The sequence below is a fragment of the Hydractinia symbiolongicarpus genome, chromosome 6, assembly GCF_029227915.1.
Source record: "Hydractinia symbiolongicarpus strain clone_291-10 chromosome 6, HSymV2.1, whole genome shotgun sequence".
Lineage (NCBI taxonomy): Eukaryota > Metazoa > Cnidaria > Hydrozoa > Anthoathecata > Hydractiniidae > Hydractinia > Hydractinia symbiolongicarpus.
In genome coordinates, this window is record NC_079880.1 from 20,864,983 (window position 1) to 20,887,583 (window position 22,601).

The 22,601-nt window shown below is 32.4% G+C and overlaps 1 protein-coding gene across 1 annotated transcript; it reads right to left on the minus strand.

The window, feature by feature from the left end:
* Positions 1 to 1,315: 1,315 nt before the first annotated feature.
* LOC130647487 (diacylglycerol kinase theta-like) lies at positions 1,316 to 21,942 on the minus strand. The gene is made up of 29 exons (XM_057453357.1): positions 21,698 to 21,942; positions 18,149 to 18,260; positions 17,407 to 17,801; positions 17,176 to 17,255; positions 16,536 to 16,638; positions 15,829 to 15,917; positions 15,019 to 15,150; positions 14,101 to 14,230; positions 13,347 to 13,513; positions 12,076 to 12,148; positions 11,704 to 11,795; positions 11,364 to 11,413; positions 10,801 to 10,894; positions 10,623 to 10,674; positions 10,461 to 10,522; positions 10,240 to 10,387; positions 8,456 to 8,497; positions 8,079 to 8,194; positions 7,823 to 7,974; positions 7,049 to 7,200; positions 6,388 to 6,493; positions 5,528 to 5,701; positions 5,266 to 5,356; positions 4,820 to 4,881; positions 4,422 to 4,464; positions 4,084 to 4,152; positions 3,740 to 3,793; positions 3,113 to 3,211; positions 1,316 to 2,441 (listed from the first exon to the last, which is right to left on the minus strand). Exons 3-29 carry the CDS (start codon positions 17,696 to 17,698, stop codon positions 2,304 to 2,306), a joined length of 2,862 nt encoding a protein of 953 aa, XP_057309340.1. The 5' UTR covers positions 17,699 to 17,801; positions 18,149 to 18,260; positions 21,698 to 21,942; the 3' UTR covers positions 1,316 to 2,303.
* Positions 21,943 to 22,601: the final 659 nt, after the last annotated feature.

Here is a 22,601-nt window from a genome sequence, read left to right on the forward strand (position 1 = left end):
AGTTCTAAGCAGAAATAAAAAGTAAACTATAAGAAACTTAATTGTTAGGTAAGGTCAAGTGAAATATAACATAGATATACAATGGTAGATAAATACTAAAACAATAATAAAACTAGAAATCAAGCAAGAAAGCCTAAAAAAAGAATTTGATGAACTTTAAAAATCAAATATGCAGCCTTCAAAACTAAATTCCAGGAGAATCTCTAAAAAAGAAGAAAAGTCCAGGACATTCCAGGACAAGAACAAAATTCCAGGACATTCCAGGACAGTGGTCACCATGTCATAAGAAAAAGAGCTAGTGAATCGGCGCGGCTCTATTGTTTATGTTTTTATTAGCAGAATATACCTCGTACCCAGTGCTTTGACTGCACGCTCGTGTTGAAAAATGGTGCATTTTAGTGGTTAGTTACAGTAAACTTAGGATTAACAAACATTTAAACAGAATTATTTTCAACATGCCTGGCGAAAATTGCTCTATGTACGGTTGCACAATCTTAAGGGCTAATATAAATGTCTATCTATTTTTAAAATTCCTGCTGGTGAGAATCAATTTGACAAGTCGTGGGGAGAAAAGTTAGTTGCTATTGTGATAAGAGATAGGGAAGTTGATCATGCTCTAAGGGATAGAATTCAAAGAAAGAAATATATTTGTGAAACGAACTTCAGCGAAGATCAAATGAATCCTAATCACTCTAGCATAACCACACTTGTTCCCGGTGCTATCCCCACAATAAACCTTCCTATCAAAAGTTTTTCTTCATCCTCCATCTTCTAAGCCTCACCAATCAGCACAATCAATTTTGCAGAAAAAAATTGAACCAGTGGAAAATGTCATTACTGATCAGTACAAGTCATTTACAGATTATATTTCTAAAACTCAGTTATTGAAATTAGTCGGTTGGAGTTTTACGTCTACAAATGATTATGCTTCTTTTGCCTGTCATGATGCTATCCACTCAGCTTCACAGTATGGGATATATGTTGATAATAATCTTGTTTTTACTGTTCGTGTTTTTTTATGGTCTGCTCCTGCTAACCACGATATATATTCTCAATCACTAAAACTTATTACAATCACATATTCAACAAGATTAATTATGAATTTGAAATTATGCCCAGGTTCGGCCACCCTTATATCAATTTTAGGAAAGGCGTGCCCACCATGACTAAGTCAATTTAAAAAGAGACGTGGTCACCTACATTATGTTAATTAACTACTCGTAAATATTGTCCATATATTGACTGATGGGGTTCGTTAAATTCCACCCTAAAGAATGACTTATCGAGAATAAACGCACGAAGAAATTAGAAAAGATTACTCAGTTATTTTCTTCTCTATATTCCAATTACAACAATATTTCCATTTGCAGAATTCATGGTTAACCAAACTATATACATAAAAAATATATAGGGTTTACTATTTTAACATCAACAATAAAGAAAATAAAAAATAGATCGTCCATCAAATGAATCAGTACTGCATCTTTTATTGCTGACAAGCGCATTGGCTTTGACATTCGGATGATTAATAATGGAGACAAAAACGACAAACAGAAATCACAATAAATATTTCAAAAAACACTTTCAATTTTCTGTGTAGTTAGATTGGGAGTAATTGATTTCGCTTTATTATCCCAGCTCGGTCATGTATAACCAAAAAGACTATTGAACTGAATCTTATTTTTATTAAAATCAGTCTTCAAAATACACCAGACTTTCCAGTCAGTCTCGTGGTTTGCAGGTCTTTGTTTTACACAGGTATTTTAAGCTGAAATCCGAACTGAAAGGGAATGTTTCTTTGTAAAGTGAGCGACATATGGATGAAGTAGTGGCTTTTTTGAAATATTTTATACTTTTAACACAAATCTTGCAGCTATCAATTCATTTAAATAAATATTATTCGCAACTAAAAATTCAAAAAATTCGAAAATATTTATAATGCATAGGGACATAAATAGATCTATAAAAATGTAAAAAAATAGTGCTGATGGGGAATGGTTCAATCGGGGTCTCAACTAATATCTTTCGTAACATAATTTATAAACAATAACAGATGTTTCCATTGGATAGTCGCAATTATCTTCCTTCCAATATTTGTAAAAAATATAGAAAATATTATCACTAAATGTTACCACCAATTCTAATTCTTGCAACAGTCCCAGAATATCATCAAACTATTCTCCAATAGACACTTAGTAACCAAATTCTCTTCAGGTATCTCTCAAGGAAGTGCCCATCGGGAATCGGGAACCTTGTGTACATATAACATCTGTGTATTGATTGAGAGAATGTAATGAAACGAACTAATGATACCAATTAGTTACACCGACGGTATATCGTCGGGTTTGCTCGCTTTCGTGTTTAAATTTGGACGCCAAAGGAGGAGTGCGTGATTTAACAATCTGTGCAGGAGACACTGACGGCTTCACAAGCATGCGTGCCTAAAAAGTTACAATTGCTCACTGGCTAAAATAATTTTTTAAATTTCACTTGCTTACAGTCTTCCCATTATTTGTTTATACAGCCTTTTCTTTAATCGCTTACACATTCTTCTTTTCTCTCGCTTACGCAGTCTTCCTTCTCTCGCTTATACAGCCTTTTTTTACTGGGTAACACATTCTTCTTTTCTCTCGCTTGCACAGCTTTTTCACTACTCGCTTAGCCTTCTTCTTTTTTGCTTACACAGTCCTGCCTTCTCTCGCTTAAACAGCCTATTTTTTATTCGCTTACACATTCTTCTTTACTCTCACTTACCCAGCCTTCTATTTTCTCTCTTAAACAAATCTCCCTTTACATATTTACGCAGCCCCTTCTTCACTCGGTTACAGTCGTACACAGCCTTTTCTATCAGCATACATAAACAACCTCAATGCTGAATCTGCAGTATGTCTTCGAATTTATAACAACAAGCAAAATGCAATTGACTACATAAAATGCCAGAAGCTACGTCGGTAGCACGTATATCACTTGTAGGCTACAAGTCAAAACTCTGTCAAATATGCTGAAATCGCTCATGATACGATTGTTTGCTTTCAAAAAATAAATAAGCAAATTCATTCAGCAATAGAACGAGGCTTAATTTTCTCAATACAAAATGGTCACATACACGTACCTGTTGAAGTGTTGGTCGTATCATAATTGAACAGGGGACTTGCAACCATGGCTCGCCATCCACTTGCACTGGTAGCGATTCTTTCAGTTTTATGTTAATCTAAAAACAAGAAAAACGTTGATGTAAAATTTTATATAACCAGGAAAAACTAGCTAGGTCAGAGAAGATAATACAATATACACTTCCTCAAATTCCTTGCTCCTAATAAAGCCTGTTTTCGCTCACTTTTTGCTTTCAACGCCCAAATTGAAATGCGTATTCGCTGACTTTTCTCTGTCAAGCTCTAAATATACACCTGTTTACGCTGGCCTTTCGCTGACAGAATTTTTGTCGGTTAAAATTGGAAATTTAGAAATAAGCGAGTAAAACTCCAATTTTCCAAATTTTCTACTAGCTATGCCTCTTCCTTATTGATCAATTGATCACGAATTTGAAAAATTGCATGCTGAAACCAGTTTTTTTCAGGTTTAAGCCGCAACATTTTATATCTTAGCATTTAATACTCCAACGATTCAATAATTAACAACTTTCAACTCTTGTCCAACATTATCCTTTCATCAGGTCTGAGAATATCTTACTCAGATAATACTGGGAGTGAAGAAAACTGGCTCTATGTAAAATACAGACCTGTGTTCCCTGCGCAATACGGATGCCAGTTGACAACCCACTTTTTATTTTTCCCTACAAAAAAGGACAGCATAGTGAAATACCTCTCAAATATGTTGGTCCGTGTAGTGTATGATTCATATATCCACTTATAACTTATTATCTAATATAACTGGGAGAGGTAAAATCCCGAGTTCTTGACATAACTCTGATTCAAATCACAAAGTAAAACTGCCAAGATACATTACCAACTGATCTTTTTTATATTTCGAAAATTTCTTTTTCTAAATTACTTGTGATCAAGGCTATGATTTTCTAACACACAAACGGTTATTTCTTACGAAGCAAAGGCGATATTTTCTTACCATATGATAAACGCCGGTAAACCCGATCAGTTCCAGCAAATTATCGTTGAATCTTTGAGGCGCAAATTTCTGAAACGAAAACCATTTAACACTAAATATATAAGATGGATGAAATTTCGACAAAATTGAAACTTATTAACGCCACTTTTTATTAAGACGTTCTTAACCGCAGCTATTTAGTATCTGCGCATGCGCATTAGATTTTTTAGGCCGCGACTCCTATGTTTTTTTGCAGCCTAGACAGTTACAGACGAACAGCCACATTGCTTTCTTTAATATATTGGAAATTGAGCATATGGAAAGCAGCTTTAAAATAGGGTGAAAACATATATTCTCACCTCGTCGCGGTCTTTTCCCCATGGATCCGATCCTCCACCCCAACTACAAAGAAATGAAACTTTAAATGTGTTGATTTACAAAACAGATAATTTATCATATCATATCATATCGTACAGAGGATTAAAAACGTAAATAGATAGACAGCTAAAATTGGGACATATTGTAAATAGGAATTTACGTTCACCGAATCTAGTTCCACTGGGTGAAATATACTAAAAGCACGAGTCTATATCGATCTACAAGAAGCTATACATTCAAACTACCCAAATTAAAATACAACTTTTCTTGTTAATCTGTAATAATATGAACACTACCACTAAATTTAAAGAAGTTTAGTAGTAGTGGGAAGAAATACAGACTACTAATGACAACCTCTTAATGGCCAGTAAAATGTTACCTGTTGATATTATTGACAGCTACACCTTCAATAGATGGTAAATCAACTTCTTCTCCATCAACCTGTTTAGAGTAAAGAAAAACCACTTAACAAAAGCTTCAACTTTCGCAGGGCTCAATATTTTTTGACATATCGAGCCAAACTTTGTAATATGATATTATTCAAATAAGCTCTACTTGATACTTTGCAAATGGCATAAATGCATTAATAAAAGTTAGAATAGAAACGTACTGTAAAAATAATTATGATCTACAGAATGTGCACATGGTATAATGCAAATCCCATTTAACCTACAGAAATCGTACAAGCACAAATACCATTCAAGCTTAAGATGCTTTGCGCTAAGCCACTACTTTGACAGTCTATGGCATGACTTAACCGAGGATTAATTCCATAACTCTTCTCATTAAAAAGTCTTGCATAATCCAAGTAGACATTAGACTTACTATGATTTCGATTCTATCTTGTAAGTTGGTCATACTGTGGCGTGTGAGGTTACGTACACCTGCCTTAAAATACACACCTTTATTGTGAAATCTAAAAAAATTCGTTAGAAGTTAAAATAAACAAAAAGTATCAGAGTTAGAAAAGTCTTACAAGTTTTAACCAAATGCTTGAAAACCAAATGAAAGAACTCTAAAGCTTGGAAATACAGCTACGCGAAAGCCTATACGAGCACTCACTATGCATAAACATGACCGGCAGTACCTGCTAGTAAATTTTTCAGGATTCTCTTCTCTTGACATATGGAATTCTAAGCACACTTTAGCATCAATACCAACGCCAAAATAATTATTCATAGCGACAATATTGATAGGATCATGATCCTGACATGCTTGACCGCTGGCGTTGTACACAGAAGAATCGAATACAACATTCCATCTAAATGAAATGGGAAAGATCAGTGGTTTGGATAAACAATTTTTAAGTGCAGGCTGGACATTGTTACCACATATCTAATAGGTTGCTTTGCAGGTACAGTATCGTTTGATCTTATTCAGGTCGCAGCTACCTTTCTCTACTCTTCCCCTCTGCACATCACTGCCAAACCCTTAACCCCCACCTCCTTTTAACTAGGTAGGGCCCGGAGCATTTTAGCTAGTAAGAGTTAAGTCTTAAGATTTGATGACTTTCCTCAAACATCTTTTGAAAATATTTGGGAAAATAAGTTGCCATAACAACAAAAATTTTGGAGTCAATTTTTGTAGTGTTTTTGATTTTATGGTTTTTACTCATATTAACGTCCTTCAAAATAGTGTGAAAAATATTAGACAAAAAATCATGAATCTTAAAAAATGATGACGTCATCAAAAAATTGATGAAATAATAAAAAAAAATTGTTAAATTTTACTTATCGTATCAAGGACTATGTCCAAAAATTTCAAAACCGTAGTTCAACCTGTCTGAAATATATACAAGTCACAAAAAAAACAGGCCTTTAGGGTTAAACTTCGGAGGATAGGGTTTAGCACTCGATATAAAGTCACACACCACATTTTAATGAATTTAGATATAGCATTCATAAAGATTTCTCAGTTCTAATAAATGACTAAAAAAATACATCTCACCTATCCAGCATGGTCTCTGATGCATATGATATAGCCATTAATATGGCAAGCGGAGATTCGCTGGAATAGCCAGAACCCCAGTTAAGAACTCGAGCAAGATCATTTCCTAAATTATAAAGATTATTTTAATGTTGATGTTTCTTAAACATGTAAGAGGAAGTAGACTATTAAATAATAAATTAAGTGGATTATTTTCGCGAAGTTCGGCCATTTTCGCGAAATTTATTCTTTGCGTGAAATTTGAAAATGACCGATTCGCAAAATTTTGTTTTCAAAAAAAAAAAAAAAAAAAAATTCGCGAAAATAAGTCGTCACTAAAAATTTAATTCTCCTGAAGATTTGTTTATTTTTTGATTTTAAGAAAAAAAATGTTTCTTTAGGAGATTTGATATCTTTGATTCGCACAAATAAGTCTTCACGAAGTACAAATTTTTGACCTCTCAAGAATTAATACACTTCGGGTAATTATGGTGGACGCTTCGATGTCAACAAACATTGAAAATAAAAAGTAGAATATGAAATCACGAAACAACTAAACCAGGTTAAATCTGAACGGGCGTAATTAAAAGTCATGTCCTGTCTGTTTTTAAACGTGACTTTTAATTACAACAACGCAAAACGAACACTACTTCAAGATTTCATTGTACGTTAACAATCTCACCTGTACCGAGCGGTAAAAGAGCTGATGCAGGCTGTTTACATCTTAAAATATTGTATCGAATTTCATCTAAGCAGGAGAGCACCCAACCGAATGTTCCATCTCCACCGCAGATCAAAATACGGAAACGTTTTACGTTTCTGAACATGTACAATCTACAGAAAATTTGTCATATTTAAAGTTTTTACACTTTTTTGGATTAAAAGTACTTACAATTACTACAATAACAAGTAACATATTTTGCACTTTACCATCAAGTCATATTTCAATCTTATTTTAAGAAAAAAGAAAATAGGAGTTTTAAATTCGAAATTTTTTGTTCTATCACATGTAATTTTTAAAATTACTTTCTTTCTTCCAAGTTAAACACGCATTATGAGAAGAATATTTATTTATTTAAGCCCGAGAAGTATTGCGTAAAACGGTACGTGAGTTACATTTAGTTATACAGATTATATATTTTACTGGAACGTGTATGTTTAAGCTTGCTTCTTTTTACTCTAACATGTTTTTACGGTTTGTTGTTGTTGTTGTTGTAATAGGAACATTTTTGTAGACTGGAGTATTTAAAACCTGTTAGCCCCTCCCTCCGGTGATTTGATAGCTGCAGCTATCATGTTCGACTCACAGACGGCTTGTTGATAGCTGCAGCTACCATGTTTGACTTACAGACAGTGATTTAATAGTTGCAGCTAGCATGTTTGACTCACTGACGGGTATTATGATGCAGAAAAAGAGAAAGTATACAGCTAATTGAACAACATGAAGTATACATACATTGGAAGTGGACCACCATCTAGAATATCAACTACTTGGTATGGATTCAATAATCTCTTGAAAGTTGTTAATAACTTCCAGCCTTGACCACCTCCGCTTTTGCCGTTCACGAATACAATGATTGGACAAGCTTCTTTTGGGATGAGTTTTTCCTGTGAACAAAATAAAATCATAAAAAGGTAGAGAAAATAAGATGTGATTTAGGGGCACACTTAATAAACCATTTGATTGGTCAAATATAAGGCTGAGCATTTACCTTAATTTCGGGAAGTAGATGCAGTCGAAGCTTCTTTCCGTCGATTATACCTTCGTTTAACCTGCTGATCACTTTCATTAATGTCTCAACAACGTCAAATTCTATCACAACAGCTCCTGTGAAGAGGAAACAATATTAACTCTTCATTTATGCAAATGGAAAAAACTTTATCAGTTAATAATATTATTTTTTACTGACTTTTTACCGACATTTTTAACTGACTTTTCTTTTTTACCGACTAAAATTTCGTACCGACTTTTTTAACCGACTTTTCTTTTTTACCGACTAAGATTTCGTACCGATTTTTGCTTTTTCCTTTTTTTAAGAAACAAAATAACTCAAAAATAAGAGGATACAAGGTGTGAAATATAACGTACCTTGTGCAGGAAAAAGCGCTGTCATATTCATACCATCGTCCCCTGAAGAAAAATAAGTGTAAAAAGCGTTAATAATTAACACAGATAAAGCTGTTTACTGAAATGTTTCAAATACATGCCTTTGCTAATAAAAGCTATTAGATGCTTTCTATCCGATTTATTTTTATAAAAGTCCTCTCTAATAAAAGCTTCCTCTCTTAGAGGAACGTTTATTCAAAATATAAAGCAAATGTTGAATTTCACTGAAAAGGACCTCCATAAAAATCTATTCTAAATATCTGAAGAAGACGGTTAATGCTGCATCAGCTTTCATTATAATTGACAATGACGATACACATAATCAGAATTATGTAGATTCTATGTGAAATATATATATTCCATTGACAAGAGGAAAAAGAAAAATACAAAAGTTTATTAAACGCCCCTTTTTGAAATGCCCTCTTGATTAAACGCCCCTTGATTAAACGCCCCTTGATTAAACGCCCCTTGATTAAACGCCGCCTTGATTAAACGCCCCTTAAAAATCAAAAATTTAATAAAGCCTTAGGCATGTATTTAAAACACCACAGTATACTAACACATGGAATAGTTCTAAAAAAGAAGTTTAGGAAGGATGAAAAGGAGAGTATTCTACTGTTTATAACTGTATTTAAAATAGAAGCCTACACAACTACTCTGTTTTATTCTGACAGAACTTCAAAATAGTCACTGCATCAAATCATCCAAAGGGGATTACTATTTAGTTTAGGGAGGTCAACATTAAAACCCTGAAGTGCTTAATTCCATCCTACATTCTGTTTGAAAATTCTATTTCTTGTTTGCCTCTTGAATTTTTTTTATTTTTTGCTGTTTAAGGGTGGGTATAGATATTTCAATTCATATTTAATTATGAAAAGAGAAAATATTTTGGTCCAAACAGAATGTTTAGAAATTGCTAATAGTGATAGTAAAATTGGTGTCCCGCTTTATATTGAACCTTGTATATTGGTTTTAGAAAGTACATTGACTTTAATAAAAGAATAAAATTACAAAATAAACCCTAAAATTCATTTTCGTCAAAAAGTTTGTTTACTTCATTCATTCAGAAAGAAATAATTTTTTTTTTTATTTCATAAGCATTTATATTATTTCATATTTTTTTTGCATTTGTTTTTTGACGACGACAGATCATAAGAAAAAAACACAAGTTGAAATTCAACTTGTCTGTTTTTGTTTTTACGTTTGTTTGGTTGATAAAGTTGATGGAATGTGACCAAATATAATTTTTCATAATTTTTTCATAATTTTTAGTCACAATTTTTTTACTGACTTTTTTATCAACCATTCTTACCAACTGCTTGCGTTGAAATTTATTTGTTATTATTTTCAATAAAATTTAAAACTGTTACGTTTTTTAATAAAAAAACAGTCAAGCAAATTTTGTGCAGGTGCAAATATTTTTGCCGACTAACAAGGCGCCCCAACCTTTTTTAGCCGAAATCTTTTTAATGATAAGACTATAAATGGGAGCAATTTTTTGTGGAATTTACCACTCAAATTATCTAACAAAACTTTTTCTAGCAGACCGTAATATTAATTAAAATTTCAATCATGGAGTTAGCCTGTAAGTTTCTTATATTGTGCCACTAATTCTGCTCAATATAGCTGCAGAATATTTACTTTGTGTCTAAGAATATAAACTACGGGTTGAAATCTTAAGTCCGGAATATGTACTTAACAAGAAACTCATAAACATCTCCACAAGCTAACTGCTAGTAGGAATATAAAAACACAAAATGCCTTACATTTTCCAACAACATCAGTCAGAAGGTACTGATACTGATGTTTTGTTAAATCAACAGGCAGGTGTTCGATGAATAATGAAAGGTTGGTTAGTGGCTCATCTTTCGGTTGTAAATAAAATCGTGTTGAATGCAATTCTTGGATGGTTTGCTAAAAAAAAAGAGGCTTAGTAGCTCAAGTTTTTTTTCTAAAAGTTTCAGTGACATGTTTAGTAATATCACACCTTTCTTCTTTCAACCAACGCTTCGTAAATCGATTCATCATTGTCTAAGGATGTTTCTAGCACTAAACACAACATTGAGGTGAAAATATTTCCAAAATTGTTAAAAATTTAAGATATTAAGAAATAAGTAGGCTTTATTCTACCACTGGAAAAAACTCATACCTTTTTGTGACGTCACACGCATTTGTGTAATACAATAATCATCTGCATTTTTCTAAAACAACAAAGATATTTTCTTAAAGTTTAGTTTATACTACACCCCTGAGCAAAATCCTCAATATTATAATTATTAAATTTTGACAAGAGCAAAGGTAATCGAAATCTGCATGTACTTTTTCACCTTTTCCAGTTTGAACATATCTAATGCTTTGATAACTATTTCATTTGAAGGTGATGTCATGTTAACTTTCATGGTGATTTGCGTGACAGATGCACTTAAATAAAAATAAACACTTCAGTAGTTTTTTTGTTTATAAATTATGTCTGCTAAGTTTGCTGGCTGCAGTGGTTTAACCGTTTATCGCTTATCGCTTTTTCCATATTTGTAAAATAACGAAAAAATAGGCTTTGTCCCAATATGAAACTAATTGTTTGCCAGATTTTTGTTCACTAACATAAAAACACACATATTTTGTTAATCTCAAGCAAAGCTGAGCACAGAAAAACAATATGTGCAAATTTTGAAGTGCATTAAATCACTTTTGCTAACTTCGCACATAGTTTAACAAAAATTGACGTGCTAGCAGTGTTTCCATAGCTCAATTTATGTGATGCAACTAGGTTGCACTAACACATAAATTTTTACCAAGTTAATCTATGTTCACAAAGCCACAAATTGCTGGATACTCTGCGTCAATAGGAACTGAATTATTAGTATTTATTCCAAAGGAGTTAATTACTTACTTGATTGAACCAGCATGCAAAACTAGCTTTAGATCTTTGTTATCCAATTTCTAAAAAAATATTTTTAGAATGTACATAATTATTGATAATAACTGTTATGCTCAATCTGTTCTGATTGATTAAGAGTAGGTATTTGGTACATATTTGGTTCTTAGTTGCTTTAAGATGCACGTTTTTTTACCCATTTTGCACAAACTATAAAATCTCTTTGAATTAACAGACATTTAAATTTACCGGCAGGACTATCAGCGAAACATTTGTTGTGATTAACGTAAAATATAAAAATGTAAATATCTTGGTTTCGACTTTTTACTATTTATTTAATGTGTATGAAACTTACAACATGTCGTAGAAATATCTGTGGCTGGTTCGTTATATTATCTTTTATATATACCCATGGTTTTTCATTGTCACCAAGTTTAACTTCAGAAGCTAGTAAAAAATATATTTAGAAAAGAATTAATTTAGTATATTTTTTGTGCATGATTCAGGTGCAAAAATTGAAACGATTTAATGTATCCTGTTTTATATCAAGAACCATGGAGCTATTATTTTTTTACTTTTTACACTGAAGTGTTAAAAAAAAACATTCAAACCTTATATATTGGCAACTTCAAATTGTCCAACAACAATGTCTCTTTTATTATGTTAGCTAGCAATAATGTAAACAAACCTAAAAATTCTTATCATATAGATACATTATTAAACTCACATTGTTTGCGTAAGAGTATAAGAAAATATTTTGTTTTTTCATCTTTGATCTGGAACTTATGTAGAGCTTCTTTCTACAAGACAAAACATGATAAGCTAAATGAGAGGTTGCTAAAGCAGAAAAAGATGTAAGAACATATATAGTATATCAGTTAGGAAGACAGCCTTCAGCAAACCATTCCAACCATACCAACTTACGTATCAGTATTTACCCAAGATAAAATCTACCAGAAAGTCAACAAGGAGAGCATTTCTGATTCGATTGTACATGCTTGAGCAAACTTCAGAACACAAAAGATACCTAATACCAATTTTTGTCAGTATTTTCTTACAGGGTTTGCAGGGTGTCTAGCAAATATTGTATCAAATTCAGGGTTTTTCAGGGTCATCTACTAAGAATATTATGACTTTTTAGAGTCATTTACTGAGTAATATCAACTTTTAAATTTTCAGTGTTTTGTTTGATTTGAAAGGTTCTAAATGGAAGATTTTTTGCTGTTAAAAAAGTGTGTTTTATACACTTTAAAAGTACAAGTACAGATAGTCCATTTTTAAGAATTTTTAAATCTACATTTTAGGGTTCTTAAAATTCAGAGTTGTTCAGGGTTATCAAGTTTTTTCAGGGTTTAGAGGCTACTATTGTATGTGGTATAAAGGCTACTGTTGTATGTGGTATAAAGGCTACTGTTGTATGTGGTATAGAGGCTACTGTTGTATGTGGTATAGAGGCTACTATTGTATGTGGTGTAAAGGCTACTGTTGTATGTGGTATAGAGGCTACTATTGTATGTGGTATAGAGGCTACTATTGTATGTGGTATAGAGGCTACTAATGTATGTGGTATAAAGGCTACTGTTGTATGTGGTGTAAAGGCTACTGTTGTATGTGGTATAAAGGCTACTGTTGTATGTGGTGTAAAGGCTACTGTTGTATGTGGTATAGAGGCTACTAATGTTTGTGGTGTAAAGGCTACTGTTGTATGTGGTATAGAGGCCACTGTTGTATGTGGTGTAAAGGCTACTGTTGTATGTGGTATAGAGGCTACTAATGTATGTGGTGTAAAGGCTACTGTTGTATGTGGTGTAAAGGCTACTGTTGTATGTGGTATAGAGACTACTATTGTATGTGGTGTAGAGGCTACTATTGTATGTGGTTTAGAGGCCACTTGTTATAACAGTCATGTCATTACCATCACATTAGTTATTGCATGCTTGTATGGGATATTAAGATTTTTTAGAGGTATATAATAATGTTGCAAACAAATTTTCTTACCAAGATTTCTTTTGTTGTTGATTGTTCTGTAATACTGACATTCCTCCAGCCATGCGGGTTTTTAATTGAACCTTCATAAATCGGTAATATATGACTTGAATTAGAATCACCATTTTCATAAATTTTATGTCCAACATCATTGATTCCATTTGAAACAGCTGTCCATCCTGTTGAAAAAGAATGTTAAGGGGTGATTCTAAGGTTGAACCTAAAATTAATTCAAAGTTAAGTGTGTTTGTTTCAGTAGAATAACACATTGTAAACCTCATTTCATAGCATTCGAGTGACTTTTTATAGTCCCTTGAAATAATTTTAAATAAAATATAATGCAAAACAAAACAATCTCATATCAACTTGATCCAAGGGGACGAAACATTTTGACTAATATTTTGAATGATCACTTCGCTGATAACACCAACAGGTTGATAACTTATTCTTCCTGTGTGCGTATCTGTACGTGTTCTTTATTTATGATATGTTTGCTAATGTACACATAAAAAAATTAAACTGTGCATACGTTTTTAATAATGTTGCTTGAAAATATTTACCCTTTGTTGTGTAAGATACCATGATTGAGAATTGGGATTTTAAAAAAGCATTCAGATAACAAAAATGTAAAATTTATAACAGCAGCACACATTAAAATATCTGACTATGACTGATATTTAAGAATGTGGTTCATTTTGATAACATTTTAGTTGACAAACTGTCAATAAAAATTTGAATACATATTTTTAAAAATGTGTTAACATACCATTTTCATCTGAAGGTACTTGTGAGGTACTTGGATTGAGTTGCTGCAACACGTATGGAGGGAGAACCATGTTGCGTAGGCTTCCAAAATCACACTCCACAGGATGCGTTTTCACACAGTAGGAATGCACCTACAAATTTAATCAGATTTTATTAAAATCCATGCTAAGATATAAGTAGATGTCATTTTTTCATGATTCATTTGCATGAGAGACAGGCAAGTGTGATCAATACACAGGATTATATTATTACATTTCTCCTAAGTTTATTATTAAAATATTGCCTGGCAGTGAGCAATATTCAACCCATGTTTGCCACAAGTGAACAAGTGGATCCGCTTCATTACTACCAGGGTGTTGCAGGAAATTTAAAATACTGTTAAATAAAAATTTCCTGGAGGACCATTCAAGAGGGAAAATTTTGAAACTTGATGGTCTCGAATGCCCAGAAATAGCATATCCTTGTGCACGAAAATAACTGGTCTTTGTTACGAACATTATGACTCTACTACACTTTTTTTGTTTTATTTTTTACTTATGATGTATACTTAAATTGTTGCATGCTTCAAGGAATAAAAAGTAAAATTGCATATGCAATGAATGAATTTTTTTTGGGCTGACTTTGTAGATTGGTTTCAAGAAATTGATACCCAACCAAGATAACAGGGGAAAATTATTTAGATTCTTGATTAAAAAGGTGAAAAAGTATTTTCAACAAGGAATTGTCCATCTAACAGACAAAACAAGGCTAGCTAACACCTTGATAAGTTGTAAATGCTTTTAAATACTTGTTCACAGTTTTTGTTCAGTTGTGTGAAAAATACGAAACTTTATTTAACTTACCCAAAGTAACTGTAAACAATTTATCATGTATTATATTATAAAATTACTCATTTTAGGATTCAAAGAAAAACGCTTACAGTTGTGAGACACCAAGAACAGCGTAGACCAGTTAAACAATCATTGCTTGCACAAGTTTTACTGCAAATTCTACATTTTGAACTCAGTGGTAAATGTCCTTCACACCAATGATGGTAATGCTTGACTTTTAACTAAAATTTGATTACAACTGGCATTACAACTGGAGAAAAATACAGATATAGAATAAGTATATAAGCTATTGTCCAACTGCACTGGCATATAACAGTTGAAACACCTTAAGGATATTATTAAGGATATTATTATTATTAAGGAGCATTTTTTAACAAGAAATTACATATTTCTTGACATCAATAAAATAAATGGACAGTAATAAAAGTTACCAATGTTACTTAAGACTTTGACACCAAATATGAATGATAGATGGTAATAAATGTAAGGTCAAATAACCTGGCAACTGGCAACTGGCAATAAATAGGCGTCACTTGAGACTAAATCCCTTTTTGAAATGACAGGGATGATATATTATCCTAAAACCTAATTGATCAGTCATAATCATTGTCACCAAATCTCGACAGGTGCATTCTTTATAACAGTCTGCGGTTTAAAAGCATGCAAAACAAATGCTTTCTTTTAAGCAGTTTGAATTGACTACACATTAGTTTTAAACTTTTAATTTTTACTTTTTCAAAACAGGTCAATGAATAATTCTTTAACAAAAACTATAATACATGATTGTGCAAAATATAATTTTGACTTTTTTTGCAATACTCAAATTGCAAGTCAGCTAAGTTCTGTATAAGATGCTCTGAAAAATACCTGATTGTATATATAAAAAAGAAAAGGCATACCTGTGCAGTGTTTTTTACATAACCAGCCATAGTTTTACAACAATGAACTATTTGCTTACGACAGTTATCGTGAATATAGTAACTACACGCTAGAAAATTAAAAAATTTTCAGTCATATTTTAATAACACAGCTTATACTTGTATTATAACCTCAAGCTAGATCTTGCCACTCTTTAACAACTTAAAGACCTTTTTCCCAATTTTATAACAGAACTTTACCTAGTTTCTGCTTGATGTTACAATTAACATCTGCTAACCAGTTTGGTAGACTTTTAACCTTCAAATTATATTAAAATTGGATCCTTAAGCACAATTTTGGGATATCTAGTTATAAGGCATTGAGACTACATGTGCATGTTTGTTTTGCTATATTTCCATGTTGAAATTTATCCTGAATTTCCAATTTGTTAAGAGAAAAAAATCACTTTAAATTACAAAATTTACATAAAAGCAACACATTTCTTAGAAATTATGAAGAAAAAACCACATGACATAAAAAAGATCAAGGAGATTTATTTAAAATAACGATGCTTTAGCCTAATTCGGAGTGTGAATGCAATATATACTATAATAGTATGTTCACTTGAGATCCTTGATTAAATCAACAATTAGGATCTAGCAGCCACTATTTCATATTTCTGCATAATTAAATAATAAAATGAAAATAAATATATATGTACAAGTCTACATCCAAATGAAAAACCAACCTTGACATTGAAAACTGTGAGAATTGTCAATTCGATGTCTGCACACATTACAATACTTCTTTTTATCATTGGAAAGTTTGATAAGTGTGTGCAACCTTGGAACCTAAAATCATTAATTTTGTTGTTGTTTAGGTTTTGAAATGCCATGCAACATAACACAACTGATATCGTAAAAATTATATACTACAACCCTGCACATATATTGATGGAAGGCAAACTTTCAGAGATCTTAACCACTAATCATTAAAAACACTGTTCCTATTTAGGCAATATCCACTCCAAACTTGTCAGTGAAACTTTGTTAACAACAAACTTTGTTAACAACAGGACTTCAGATATTAGATTAGCATAAAAAGATTATTATGTTTTGCTGATCTCAGCAAACCATTATTTCCCTGATATTTTGCATTTTTTTTCAGGCTGTGGAGCAAATTGTTAAAAAGCATTGTAAAAAATGCTGCTAGTGCATTTTTCACTTTTGTAACCAAACCTAACTAGTAATGGGCAAGTGACACAATTTGGCCATTTAAAAAAGTAGCCACAAAACAACTATTTTCATAAATATTATGTCCAGGGTTATGTCTTGTTACTACCAACACAACACAGTGAAACTCTTAAAAAATCTGACAAAAGAGCTGACCTGAACCAATGTTGATGCTTTAGTGTTGCATGGTGTCATAATTGTAGTTCGACATCTTTCATGTGTCACAAATCCACAAACTGATAAAAAATGAGTTGGGAAATTAAGAAACACATAATTTTGTTAAAAACAGAGCTTTAACACAAACTAAACAGACAGTTGGCAACCATTGGCAAGTTTTTTAACTATTTCAATGTACAGCTATGCTATTTGCTCCAAATCCACCTGTACCTGTACACTGCATTCCTTGGTTTGTTAAACCCCATAACAAATCTGCACAGTGATGACAATAAGTTGGTTTGTGAAACGTTTTTTTCTTGAAGTAATGCCCTGGATCAATTTCCTCATTTAATACACTATTTTGTGATCCATCCACAAGTTCCATGGTTGAAATGTTCTGAAAACTACTTTCAATTTCTATGACGTCTTGAGCATCGATAACAACAGAAGGTTCGCTTATTACAATGGGTACTACTTGATTAGTTTTTTCTTTAATGCAGCAACAACAGAAAGCTATTGCCATGTCATACTGGCTATAATTGAAAGTAATGTGTTCTTGATAACATGTGGATATTTTATGAATAAATGTTTTTGTTTTCTTTTATACATATGCAATTTTTGTTAACCTATAAAGACATACAAAGGAAAACAAGTAAATGTATTGGCAAATAAATGGTAGTTAAAATTTATAATTTATGTGTGAATAAAAAACCTGAACTAAAAAAATATAACATAAATATCACATATAGGTTCATAACAAAAAAAAAATAGCAAAAAAATAAACAAACAAACAAAAAAAAGCAAACGAAATTGTGCTTTCATTATGTCACATTCTTCATCAGTTGTTTAAAAGCTTGTGGCACTTATTTAAAATTTCTTATTAGGCTAAAGCAACAACAGAGGTTAATTTTTCTAGTCGACAAAATAAGAACAATTTATCAAAGAAAGATTTTTTATTTTTACCAGGAAATACCTTAAAATAATCAGCTGTCAAGGTCAGAAGGATACTTGCATGCACGTAAAGATTTGTTTTTGGAAATTGTTGTGGATTTCAAGGTTATATTATATAACAAATCATTTCTGTCCTAAAATAAGTTAAAAATATAATTTTTAATGCTATATTTCAATATCTGTTGTGCAAATGTTCCTTAAATATAAGCCAGGCACTTAGATAGATAGTTGTGCATATTTTACATAGATAGCTTCACAAATATCAAGGGATATACCCTGTCAATTATTTCAAGGAGGTATGGCTTAGATGGGGAGTCCTAGAGCATTTAGTGCTTATTTTGAGCTACACAGATTCAATTAGGGTCTGTGTAGCTCAGTCTAGGATTAAATAGGGTCTTTTTTCATGCATGATGTCATTTATAACTTTTTAGCTTTAGTGGTCTTTTCCTGTGCATTTCTTCTTGTGAGAATTTTGTTATAGTTTTCAATTTTATCAAGTGTATATTGATGCCTTCTGAGTTTGTGTGAAGTAATACTTACCATAACTTAGCCTTGCCTAGTGTTTGCATCGCTTTTCTGCCATGCGGCCCCCAGGATCAAAAGATCTTACTGCTGAAAATGTAAACAAAGAAATCAATATATGGTGTAATTCTTTTTTTAAGAGGGTCATTCCAGCTAGCTCTTGTCATATCTTAAGATATTCCTGAATAGTATACATTATTTTGTGAGTTATATGTCAGCTGGCTGTGCACTTCAAATACAAAACTAGAACACATTTATGACAGCAGAGCTTGTATAGTTGAATCTTTATCATGGAACATCCATATTTTTCATTATCTGAGGTTCAATCCAGGTGAAACATTCTCAGTAGGTATTTATTTAATGTAAAATATACAGTTACTTCACACGAAATAAATACTACTACTACTACTACTACTACTACTACTACTACTACTACTACTACTACTACTACTACTACTACTACTACTACTACTACTACTACTACTACTACTACTACTACTACTACTACTACTACTACTACTACTACTACTACTACTACTACTACTACTACTACTACTACTACTACTACTACTACTACTACTACTACTACTACTACTACTACTACTACTACTACTACTACTACTACTACTACTACTACTGCTACTACTACTACTACTGCTACTACTACTACTACTGCTACTACTACTACTACTACTACTACTACTACTACTACTACTACTACTACTACTACTACTACTACTACTACTACTACTACTACTACTACTACTACTACTACTACTACTACTACTACTACTACTACTACTACTACTACTACTACTACTACTACTACTACTACTACTACTACTACTACTACTACTACTACTACTACTACTACTACTACTACTACTACTACTACTACTACTACTACTACTACTACTACTACAGGAAATGAATTTCGCAAACCTCAATAAAACTTTTAAGAACGGAATTGAAAAACATATGCCAGTGAAGCAAAAGATTTGTTAGAAACAATCATGCACCATTTATTACAAACTGGTACGCAAAGAAGTTATGATAAGAAAGAAACGTATATAATTCAAACCAACTGCTAAAAATTAAAACTTTATTCGAATTCAAAGGAATAAGTGTGCAAAGTTGTTAAAGATGCAAGAAAGAATTATTACAGAAAACTTGACGTGTCAAAAGTTCAAGACAACATAAATAACTAACAAATAGTCAGAGGAAACAGATTAGTCCGATACGTAGAGGCTTAAAAATGTTTTACAAAAGCGTTTAGTGTATTGAAGTGAACAGTAGTATTGTCATGATGTTGGTGTATATATGCTGGAAGCTATTCCAAGAAAGAATAGACATAACAATTTGATTTCAGTCTAAAAGAGGAAGTTCTTACCAGAGGTTTATTTAGAAGCAGTCCCCCCCCCTTGTTACATAAGTTGCCCTTGGATATTTCAGATTGAAAATATTTTGAATGCTTAACGGAGAGGTACCATTTAAAGTTTGATATATAAGTAATATGTTAGAAAGATCAATAAGGTCTTTAAAATAAGTATATTAAGTGCATAAAAAAGAGGTTTGGACGGGGTAAGAAAAAGAGAAAAGGAAATGATACGAATAGCAGATTTTTAAAGACGGACAATCCTAATAGACTTTGTAGACATACCCCATTTATTAAGGCTTTGACTATGGTTAGCTGAGACTGTGAACTTGTGTATTTCTTTCAGCCAAACAAGAATGGCGGAGTAGTTGTTTATGTTTGTTGATGTACGGCTGCGTGATCTTGACCCGAACCATGGCATTGCATAAATTAAGGACAGTGACCCTACTATATAGTCTTTCGGCCCGATTATTTTAGTCGGTTGTTGCAACCCCGCTCGCCCCCTAGAGCCTTTTCTATCCTTTATAACAATCTCGAGTCAATCTTTCAGAGATCCGTGGACGACGTTGTCTTGAAAAAAACTGTAGTGATGATATGTTTCTAGTAAACATTTCATCACTACAGTTTTTTTAAGACAGTTTCAACAGAAACTCAATTAGAAACAAAGCAACTTACAAAATAGATCATCTAACATCTTGTTTACGCTTAGGGTGATCATGTAGATGAAATGTGAAACAAAAACACGTCAAACACTTGCGACCGTATATTGTCAAGGAAATTTTCTGACTGCATATGAAACTTCTCATTAAATCCTTAGAGCTGTGGTTTATCAACTAGTCCTCAAGGCATCTCGTATCTTTTTTACATTGGACAGCGAAATCGTAGTCCCGGTTAAAAAAAAAGAGACAACAGGTGCGCTGGGAACGAGGTTTGTGATAAACTATTCTGAGGGGGTCAAAAAATGCCATTTTACGATCGTAATGCGTTATATACAGATTAGGAGAAAGCTAGGAGGAAGCTTTTTTGTAAAAAAAGGTTGCTCTGTGGGTTTCTTTGTTGTAAATGATTTGAAGATTGCTTGCACGTAGAACAATATAATAGACAGATTTAGTTCCCAAATATAAGTAAAAAATGGCAAAATTTGGAAAATTTTAAATGATTATTTTTCGACATGTCTTCTCTCATACCAAATTTTTTGTGTAAAAAGCTAGAAAAACTACGTTTTTTACAACAGAACGGAAACTTTCTGTTCCTACAAAAAACTTAACAAATCCTGGGGAGAAGGTGGTGGAAAAGCACAATAATAAAGAAGTACCGTGCGAAGGAGCTCACTCACCTGTCAGCCTATTTAAAATAACTCCGTATAAAATTAGAATATGTTCAGAAGTTATTTGAGGAGTTGGAACATAAAAAAATGTAATATGTGAATATCGTACGCACTAATCCGTGAAGTCTATAGACCAGTTTTCGAGTCTCCTAGGAATTTTTCCTTTATTAACAAATTAAAAAAATTACAAAAAAACCTGGGATCGAAGTTGATGTATAGATGACAATTCAGTTTAAAAAATCTATGTTTACAGTATGAATTATTTAGATGCCAACGACCCCTCTTTGTTTTGTTGTTTTTTCTTGTTTTTTGAACTAAATTCTAAAATAATAATAACAACAACCTACTTGTACTGTCTATTTCACTTTGTTGCGTCTGTTACAGGAATGAAAGTAGAGTGCGAAACAGAACTTGAGAAATTCTGTTTAACAAACTTACAGCTATATACTTCATCACAGGTTTTACGAAAAAAATATTTTCTAAAGCGACAATAATCAGGAGTAATTTAAAAAATGCAATTAAAACATTACATGCCAACATGCAAACTTCGATATTTTACTTAGCATTCTCATTCCCAGTCCGTTTTCTTTCAAACTGAAAGAGAAACAAGTCTGTATTCAGACAGAATAATAATAACACAGCCCTGGGAAACGAAGTTTCAGTGTTGTTTCGAAAGTTTTAAAGAGTTGTTATGGTTTGGTGATTAGTTTCATTGTTTATCATAATTTGAAAATGATGATACATCAATTGGAGAATGTAAATAAAAATTTAAAACGTTTGTGCTGGAATTACAGCTTCGCAAGCAAAACCAAATGGTCACAAGACAAAAGACACAATTTGAAACAAAGAAGAAGAGACCAAAAATGAGCCAATCATGACTGTGCGAAGAAACAGTTTGACTGTAAATTACAAAAAGCGCAAAGCCATCTTCTAATATTTGCAAAATACGACAAAATTTGTACATTTTTTTCGAATTTTGACAAAGTAATGGTTGGGGGAATGGGTCAGGTTGAAACTGAGGTTCAAAATCAGGTTTCAAATATTATATTTCAAATTTTCAGTCTGGCCGGTTGCTCAATAATTACGTAGGTTTAAAACCATATTTGAGGCTCGGTTTCTAGCAACTTGGTTGCTTGCAACAAAATGTGTTTCAAAGACGTACGAAATAGCTGTTCGTTTCTTGGCTGTAGTAGCTAATTTTCCATTTGCGCTGTTTTCCATACTCATCTTCAGGGTTGTTGCCTGATGTCA